A 9,585-nucleotide genomic window follows, 5' to 3' on the forward strand; every position below is an offset into this window, starting at 1 on the left:
TATTGTATTAAGAGTGTAATTGTAAATTTTTTGCGGTGAGTTTATTGAAAATATATTTTAATTGTGGTGTGATTGTAATGGGGTGTAATAATTAAATTTTATGGTGGTAATATAATTACCCCATAATTTTTAGTACTCAAGTCTAGTAGACAATTCTAATCTTATTATTGAATAAACACTCAAATATTTATCAAAAAAAGACAAATTTACCTTTATATTTAATTAAAGGAAAAAAAAAAATGAACAACCATTAGGACAATCATTGGAAGGTTGAGGGTGATTGTGCGAGGCTGGGGTTATTGTTTGTTTTATTTAAATTTTAATTATTTATGCAATTTTTTTGTTTAACTAAAGAATAAATATAAAGTTATCTTTAAAAAAAAAACTGAGTTTTAAATTAAAGAAAAGGGTAAAATCGTCATTAAGAATCCAAATGTTATGGAAATGAAAGAGTAATGGGAAAATTAGGCCAAATACCCCCTAAAAATGAGAATTTTGAATAGTACTCTTCAAATTAATTGAAACATTTAATCACGTATTAAATACGCTCAAAACCTCACAGCTCCAAATCAAAACCCTCGACTCCAAAAAACTCCCATAGTCAGTGGAAGTGTTGGGCTGAAACCAATGGCGGTGGAGGTACAGCCGATGGTAGTGCCGGTGGTAGATATGGCAATGCTGGTGGTTGGGATGGACTTGCTACTGGATTTGGCGGAGGTCGCGGTGGTGGGACTTGAGATGGCCGATTGGTTGAGTTGGAATCTATTTAAGACGTGGAAGTTCATGAGTGTGTTGACATAGAACGGGATAGCGAGTCCGGCTGTAGGTCTTGGTTATGGCTTGGCTCCGGTGCATTGACCCGAAATTTGCTCTGGTTGGAGCCCCATTATGAGTGCAGCAGAAACTGTAAAGAAGACTATGAGAGTGGCTGCAATGATTAACTGGAATTTGAGCTTGGAAATTTTGGGATTTGAAGTGGGTTCATTTTCCAATTAGGTTCTTCTTGATGAAGCTTCAAGCTCAATTGATTCGAGCCTACCATAATTTGAGCTTGGATTTTTTGGGATTTGAAATGGGTTCATTTTCCAGTCGGGTTCTTCTTGATGAAGCTTCAGGCTCTATTGATTCGAGCCAGCCATTGCCCATTCTATTTAGTATTACACAGTATTTTTTACTTCTAAATATTGTTTGTATAATTTTTCAAAAGACATCTAATTTTAAGGGTATTTTTGTAAGTTGCCCAAGAGTAATTATATTCAAACTATAATTTTTTATTTGTTTAGGATTTTAAATCTTTGCTCATTAGATCACTTATATCCCTAATGATTTTTCATATCATTCTTATTCTCAAACTTTTCATTAATTGATACATTTTGTATTTGATGACAGTTTTATATCCAGAAGTCCGTTGAAATGACGTAAAATAACCTATTTTCCATCATATTAAAAAAAAGGTCAATAAAAAGTGCAGAAAATATTTTTCCATTTCGAAACATGAAATAAAATATTTTGATATAAAACATCATCAATGATGAAATGTACTAATTAATGTAAGGTTGGGGATAAAAATTCGATGAAAAAAGTTGAAGAAATAATTGCTACAATGAGCAAATATTTAATAGGTTGGGGACACATATATAACCAAAAAAAATTGTGGTATCAATATAATCACCCAAACTCAAATGCTAGGAACTGAGGGTCCCAAAATATTTTGTGGAAAACCTATACATTTCCATTTTCCAATAGGTTGGGGACCCATATATAATATTGCGTACATTAGATTTTTGATGAATATTAAGATTAAATTACATTCAATATTCTTAGGTTCCTGATCATGGCACATGGGATCCCAAATCAAAGAAAAAGCCGACCTACTTCATTATTATTCAATAGTTAGCTTGTTCATATATCGACAACTAAATACTAAGTAATATTTTTTTAATTGAAACCCCTCCAATAGTTATGCTTTATAAAGCCCTCAGCAAGGCAGATAGTTATAAACAAAAATTGTTCAAACAACATAGTATGGATCAAGATCCAAAATCATGGCCTGCTATGGCAGGATACTGTCTTCTCTTGTTCTTGTGTTTGTGTCAATCATGGCCAACGGTGAATTGCCAACATACTTGGCAAGAAGCCTTCAAAGCACTGGGAATCAGTTACAATCCAGATGGCACATTGAACAGACAAATCCAAATTCCTATGGTGAATGCTACACCATCTGTTGATCCAACAATGCCTACTCCCGTGGCCCTCTCGTCAGACGTACGTATCAGTGCGCTAAGCAAAGCCTTCGTCCGCCTCTATCGGCCGGTGAATCCCCCGGCTAATACCAAGCTGCCACTCATCATCTACTTGCATGGAGGCGACTTCGTCTTGTATAGTGCATCAACTGTCATCTTTCATGACTTCTGCAACAATATAGCTGCGCAGTTCCCGGCTGTCATAGTCTCGGTTGAGTACCGGCTGGCCCCAGAAAACCGTCTCCCGGCAGCCTACGACGATGCCTTGAATGCTATCTTCTGGGTTCAGTCTCAGGCAATAGGTTACTTTGGCCGCCATCCATGGTTTCAGTATGCTGATTTTTCGAGAGTTTTCTTATTGGGAAGTAGTGCAGGTGCCAATATAGTTTACCATACAGCCCTTCGTGTACTGGATTTCAATCTTCAACCATTAAGAATTCGTGGAGTACTACTGAATCAGGCATTTTTTGGTGGAATTCAAAGCACTCCATCAGAGCTTAGACTTGTTGACGATCCTTATGTTCCTTTGTATGTATGTGATGTTTTGTGGCAATTGGCATTGCCTACCTATGCCAATAAAGATCATGAATTTTGTAATCCATTGACTGGTGGATCTTACCTCGGACGGGTCCCACGTTTGCCGAAATTCTTCGTGAAAGGCGATGAAGGGGACCCTTTGGTGGATAGATCGAAGCAGTTAGTTCAGTTGTTGCAGTCATATCGAGTACCAGTGGTATCTCAATTCAACCAAGGAGGTTATCATGGTATAGAACTTTCGAACACGACAGCTGCTCAGCAATTGTATACTGCCATGAAGAATTTTGTCTACTCTACTGGACTTACTGAAGATGAGAACTCACAAGCTTCTATGTGATTAGTTTAAGCCTCCAGAATAGGCCATGTTTTCTGAATTTCATCTTGTATCTTTGTATCAATTCATCGTGCTCCATTCTCTTTGTTTCAATAAAATAAGGATAATGTTGTCTGTGCAGCATAAGTTACCGAAAGTTTGATAGAACGCCCACATGGCGCACAAACAATGTTGTCCTGTTTTAGTGATGATGAGATTTTGAGAGAATTTCTCGTCACGTCATCGTTCTGTAATTTTATCTGTCATCCTTGATGCATGTATATCAAGCATTACTCACCAAATAAATGTCGACGTTGAAATGAAATTTTTTCTATTATGTGACATGGATATTCAACTCAATTTGACAATCCTTCCTCCCCAGTTGACGTTTTAATGTATTTTATATCATTTGATAGTGGGAGACAGAAGAGGGTACCTACTTTGACTTTAAAAAATGTAAATAGATCTTTGAATTGTGGAAAAGAAAAGAAAAGAAAAGAGAAGAAAGGGAAAGGGTTCGTCATAACGTGGAGACTAAGAAAATTACCAAATCTTCACAAAATCCATTCATGAAATGGAAAAATAGAATATCTGTCGATTCAAAAATTGATGTCAATAAATTCATTGCCACCTGAACAAGCTATTTTAATATCGCGTATTTTCCTTGTGATTTTTTAGGTATTTAGAAATTTCTCATGTCTAAAGGCTTCAAGTCTTTTTACTATTTCTAGACATGTGTCGTATTGTCATTCGATGTAAATAATAGATTTTAATTCTAAATGGTTATAAGACTCGTGATATTTACTTGTGTGATTGGTTATTACTTTCACGAGATTTTCTAAATCAATTCTCTCACGTGCTCTCCTAATGGTTTTTCTAATGTAGATTGAATATGAAATATTTTAGAGCTAGACTCCACTGTGAGCAAAACAAAGCTAAGGCCCCGTTTGGTACACATTAATATAAAAATGAAAATGAAAAATATAGACGTTACCGGCCCCACACAAGAGATAGAAAGTCAAATATGATAGCTTGATGTGATAAATAACAATCATATTTTTCATTTTAATGGACAAAAAATATGAAACAAACGGGGGCTCAGAAACAATATTCCAGCACTGTAAAAAAGCATTCGACTCAAAAGCCTTGTTCAACCAATATGCTTCATTTGCTCTCTACATCTCCCATTACTCCTCATGTATCAAACACTATAATATTAAGCCCACGTTTGGTTCACCTAAAAGCTAGATTAAAATATAAGTCAAAATTAAAAATTAATTTTAACCACAAGTTTCATCGGATCCACAATTCTTCAACTATATATTCCATCAACTTTTATCAAAACGTCTTAAAATTTGGATTTTTATCTAAACCAATCCTCAATTATCTTCCTAAAATCCTAAACTGAGACTCAAAGCGGATGGCTACCGTCTTTTTTTGTGTGTGTACAAATGTCTCTACTAGTTCTTTTTCTTTTTTTGCCTTTCTCCGCAAGCATCTCGAATGCACTCTAGAGATGGAAAGCTTTAGAAATAGACTACAATATTAATAATTTTCCTACTAAAGAGAAACCCAAATAGAAGTAATTACTGTCCTTCTAATTGGTAACTAGTAATCAAAGTCCATTGGAACTCTACATTGCAGATACCATGCAATTCTAGAATAGCATCCATCACAAGCTTGTCTCCATTTCATACGCGCCATGAATATACATGCAAAGCGAGATTTGATCAGCAGTAATATTGTTCCCGCACAAGTGGGAAACTTTATCTACGATCACCGTGTTATTAACTGGGACCTTCTCTTCGTACCCAAATGGCTCAACCTCATCAAAATGTTTCTGCCATGTCATGCAAATCATCTGACACTAATTCCAAATGGAGTAAAAAACCTAGGGCACAGTGATATACAAAATACAGAGATCGAAACCCCAAATCGTATAAAATCTATCAAACTATTACAGCTAGATCTAATCACCAAATATTAGAGTTGTAAACTGCACGACACCGTTAGTTCGGTTAGATCAATTGTACAGTTGAATGGTTAGTTTAGTTAGTTTTCGAGCTGTCATCTTTTGGTGGGAATTCTGTATTATTTATACAGCTTTGTAGTTACATTTACGTGATTTTGGTTCAATAATAAACTTCTCATTTTCTTCCCCATTCTGAATCTGTTATGATATCAGAGCAGATCTTCTTCTGCGCAATCCTTTTCATCCTCTTCTATTAATCCGATCCTCGATTCAGATCTGAAATGGAGTTAACAAAACCTGAAGATAGATCTGATTTTAGATCGTCCACTAGTGTGTCTGCCATTGATGAATCTTCAAGCCCTTATTTCCCTCATCACTCTGATAATCCAAAATTCGTGTTGGTATCACAACTTCTCACAGGAGAAAACTATGCCTCTTGGAGCTGAGCAATGATAATTGCATTATCCGTGAAAAACAAGCTTGCATTCATTGATGGAACTATAACAAAGCCAGACGATTCGAAAGCTGAGTTGATCAATGCATGGATCAAGAACAATAATATGGTAATTACATGGATTCTTAACTCCATCTCCAAGGAGATTTCTGCTAGTGTGATTTATGCATCCACAGCACATGAAATTTGGAATGACCTCAAAGATAGGTTTCAACAAAAGAACGGTCCATGCATATTTCAATTGAGAAGAGACTTGATGAATTTAACTCAAGATCAAAGCAGTGTTAGCGTATACTTCACGAAGATTAAAAACATATGGGAGGAATTGAGCAATTATCGCCCAACATGCAGTTGTGGGAAGTGTACTTGTGGTGGAGTGAAGGAATCGAACAATTACTACCAAATGGAGTACATGATGGCATTCCTCATGGGACTACACAACTCATTCTCCCAAATCAGAGGCCAATTGCTACTCATGTATCCACTGCCCTCAATTAATAAGGTATTTGCTTTAGTTTCTCAGGAGGAAAATCAAAGAAGGATAAACACTGATCAGAATAGAGAAGCTACATTTGCCTTTAAATCTAACAATGTCAAGATGACAACCGGATTTGAAGCTTACAGCAATAAGCCACGTTTCGGAAGCACAGGTTACATTAAGAAGAAGGAGAGGGCTTATTGTGCATACTGCAATATCCATGGACAGTCCATCGATAAATGTTACAAAATTCACGGTTATCCTCATTGCAACAAACCAAGGTCTAGAGATAACTCTTCGAGTCACAACTCTATCAATCAGATATCTGCATCCTTCATTACACAAAATGAAGACAAACAACCTAGTATACAACAACATGGTATTGGGAACTTTGTTCAAAACTTGAATTCTACTCAATACTAACAGTTGATGTCTATGTTGTCCACTCACTTGGCATCCAGCTCCAGTGCAACAGAAAATGATCACCAGGACACTAATATTGCATCTCAGGCTGCAGTTATATGTTACTCTATGTCTGTTAATCCCATACTTTCCTCCAAAGATATTTGGATAGTAGATTCTAGTGCTACAAAGCACATTTGCTCTATTGCTGCTGCATTCATGAACATGAGAACTATATATGATTCAAAACTGGTATTGCGTGATGTATTGTTTGTCCCGGAATTCTAGTTTAATCTACTGTCAGTTAGTGCCTTGACTCTTGGATCACAACTCACATTGAGTTTCTTTCATGATTGCTTCATCATTCAGGATATCCACTCCAAGAAGATGATTGGCAGGGGTGATCGAGTACAAGACTTATATGTTCTTGATATCGATGTTCTAAATTCTCTTTCTAACTCTTTTTTTAACAATGTTTCTGTAAATGTGTGGCACAACAGGCTTAGTCATCTTTCCTTTAAGAAACTAGACTCCTTGAAGAATCAATTGTTGTGTGATGTTTCCAAATTCAATAAACACATGCCTTGTTATATTTGGCCCCTTGCAAAACAGAGAAGGCTGTCATTTGATTCGAATAATAACCTTTCAAATAATCCATTTGACATCATACACTGTTACATTTGGGGGCCATACCAGTTCACTTCATACTTGGGTTATAGATACTTTTTAAATTTGGTGGATGATTGTTCAAGATTCACTTGGCTATATCTGCTGAAGCAAAAATCTGATGTTATAAGTATAATTTCTAGATTTTTCAATATGGTCAGTACTCAGTTCAATGCTAAAATTAAAATGTTCAGATCAGACAATGCCAATGAATTGGCGTTTGAAAGACCACAGCAAAATTCTGTGGTCGAGAAGAAACACCAACATCTCTCAAATGTGGTCGGATCACTATTTTTTCAGTCAGGAGTTCCCATAAAATTTTGGTCTGACTGTGTATTAACTGCAACATTCCTTATTAATAGAAATCCATCTCCTATATTGAAACTCTAAAGTTTAATATTCAGTATTTTTTACTTTTCTAGTTATTAATGGATTTTACTAGTGATGATGTTAATCAGTTTGGTGGTAGCTCAAGTACTCCATCTGACTATGATGCATGTCAAAATGTTCCAATTGATTTGGAAAATATTGAAGAGAAAGAAGTACTAGAGACTAAAAGGTCGAAAAAAGAATCATCGGATTGTTGGCAACATATGACACTTAAAAAAAAATTGGTGTTCAAAATGGAGTCGATATTTGAAAATCATGTTGTAATTACTGTGGCGAAGAACTTAGTTCGAAGCCCTTCTCGAGCACAACGCATTTGAATAGACACGTATTATGAAGTTGCAAAGTGAAACCAATCGATCTCGACTCAACACAGACCGAACTAGTGTTTGGCGGTCCACCTTTGTATATTCACAGGAAAGATTTCGTGAAAGAATGGTTGAAACAGAGATGCCGCTTACGATGATAGACTCGGTAAACTTTACCCGGCTCATGCAGAAATATCTTCAACCCAGGTATTCTTCTTATTGTAGAAATATCCTTCGTTCGGATACGATAAAATTATATAACAAAAAAAAAGTTGCTATTGAAGATCTAAAAAATTTTAATAGTGTTATATCGTTTACATCTGATTTATGGACTGGTGGTAATAGAAAATGTTATATTGCTGCTACGGCTCATTACATTGATCAACTGTGGCTTTTACATAAAAGGAATATCGCATTCAGTTGTGTAGATTTTTTCCATAATGCCACTAACTTATACATGGTCTTAGAAGATATCATACAGGAATATGATATACAATATATGGTTTGGAATTTTATTTTTGATAATGCTGCGGTGAACAAAGTTGTTGTTGAAAGATTTATTATTGATCTTAACCCCATATTTGGAAATTTATTTTTTTCATCAACGTTGTCTACGCCATATTATCCACTTGATTGTAAAAGATGGATTAGAACATATAAGTTCACCTTTAAATAAAATTAGAGAAACAATAAAATTTATTACTGTGTCACCATCAAGAAAGCAAGCATTTAACAGTTTGTGTGCAGAGTATGGATTACAGGAGAAATCATTTGCCCATAATGTAACACATAGATGGAACTCTACATATCTTAAATTACATTCGTGTGAAAAATACGATAAAGTGATTTCACTGTATTATAATGGTAGGTGTACACTCGGACCCGAATATAATTTGAAACATTGAGAATGGTCTATTGCATTTTATGTGAAAAAATTCTACAACCTTTTTTCGTGATACAAAGGAATATAGTGGTGTTTATTACCCTACATCTTCACTTGTTTTACAACATTTTTTCTACATTTTACAAGCATTTCACAAATACAAGAATTTGCCACTTTTCTAATGTAGTCTGCTCTATGGAGTTAAAATATCGTAAATATTAGGATGAGTTGCCCTCTTTATTTCTTTTAACTTGAGTAATGGACCCTCGACTTAATTTAACTTGCACAAAAGCCACTGTAGAGGGGATATTAAATTATTTGAATATAAAATGATCACGTGTGCATATGGAATCTCTTTTATGTGAAACGTATAATTATTATGCTAAAAAGGTAGGTTAGGGTAGTTCTATTTTCCAAGTTTTTTTTTTCAAGAAATGTTTCAAGAAATTCAAATAATTTATGGAATTATTTGAAAAGCAATACAAGCGTTCCTTCATTTAGTTCTAGTTCTAATTCATCAATATCTAGAGTGATCAATGTTGGTGATACAAATTTTGAAATTCCTTCTGAGTTAGCTAGGTATATGTGCGTGGATGTTCATAGTGTGTTACAACCAAAAGAATTACAGGAATTTAGTCTTCTAAATTGGTAGAGGTGTAACGAAAGGTAATATTCAATTGTATCAAAAATTACACGTGATCTACTAACACCTCCGGTGTCTACGATAGCATCGAATGCTGCATTCAGTTTAGGTGATCCAATTTTATCAGATAAACGATTAAGACGAAAAGAAAATCTATTGGTGGTTTTAATATGCTTGAAAGATTGGGAATGTGTGGAATTACGAAATCAAGAACATGTTGACACCATAATGGCCGAAAAGTTGCAGCAGATCCAAACATAGGATGTTGTAAGTTTTTAAATTAATTATTTTTCTTTAAA

General features: G+C 35.1%; 3 protein-coding genes across 3 annotated transcripts; all 3 read left to right on the top strand.

Moving 5' to 3' along the window:
* The first annotated feature begins 1,987 nt into the window (after nt 1-1,987).
* LOC111374940 (carboxylesterase 1-like) lies at nt 1,988-3,321 on the top strand. Its single transcript, XM_022997702.1, has one exon. It carries the CDS (start codon nt 2,026-2,028, stop codon nt 3,115-3,117), a length of 1,092 nt encoding a protein of 363 aa, XP_022853470.1. The 5' UTR covers nt 1,988-2,025; the 3' UTR covers nt 3,118-3,321.
* A 2,193-nt stretch (nt 3,322-5,514) lies between these two features.
* On the top strand, nt 5,515-6,420 carry LOC111374937. The gene has a single exon (XM_022997700.1). The coding sequence runs from the start codon at nt 5,515-5,517 to the stop codon at nt 6,418-6,420; it is 906 nt and encodes a 301-aa protein (XP_022853468.1).
* Nucleotides 6,421-6,426: 6 nt separating this feature from the next.
* On the top strand, nt 6,427-9,295 carry LOC111374938. Its single transcript, XM_022997701.1, has 7 exons — nt 6,427-6,651; nt 6,769-7,398; nt 7,488-7,607; nt 7,870-7,967; nt 8,106-8,292; nt 8,522-8,613; nt 9,172-9,295. Exons 1-7 carry the CDS (start codon nt 6,427-6,429, stop codon nt 9,293-9,295), a joined length of 1,476 nt encoding a protein of 491 aa, XP_022853469.1.
* Nucleotides 9,296-9,585: the final 290 nt, after the last annotated feature.

This window comes from Olea europaea, unplaced genomic scaffold (genome assembly GCF_002742605.1).
Source record: "Olea europaea var. sylvestris unplaced genomic scaffold, O_europaea_v1 scaffold1315, whole genome shotgun sequence".
NCBI classification, from domain to species: Eukaryota; Viridiplantae; Streptophyta; class Magnoliopsida; order Lamiales; family Oleaceae; genus Olea; species Olea europaea.

Excerpts from the sequence above, each read along its gene's own strand:
- LOC111374940 (XM_022997702.1), top strand. The coding sequence starts at position 2,026 with ATGGATCAAGATCCAAAATCATGGCCTGCTATGGCAGGATACTGTCTT.
- LOC111374937 (XM_022997700.1), top strand. The coding sequence starts at position 5,515 with ATGATAATTGCATTATCCGTGAAAAACAAGCTTGCATTCATTGATGGA.
- LOC111374938 (XM_022997701.1), top strand. The coding sequence starts at position 6,427 with ATGTCTATGTTGTCCACTCACTTGGCATCCAGCTCCAGTGCAACAGAA. Across the intron at positions 6,652-6,768 it reads CTATATATGATTCAAAACTG|GATATCCACTCCAAGAAGAT; the intron begins GTATTGCGTGAT and ends TTCATCATTCAG. Across the intron at positions 7,968-8,105 it reads CAGAAATATCTTCAACCCAG|AAAATGTTATATTGCTGCTA; the intron begins GTATTCTTCTTA and ends TGGTGGTAATAG.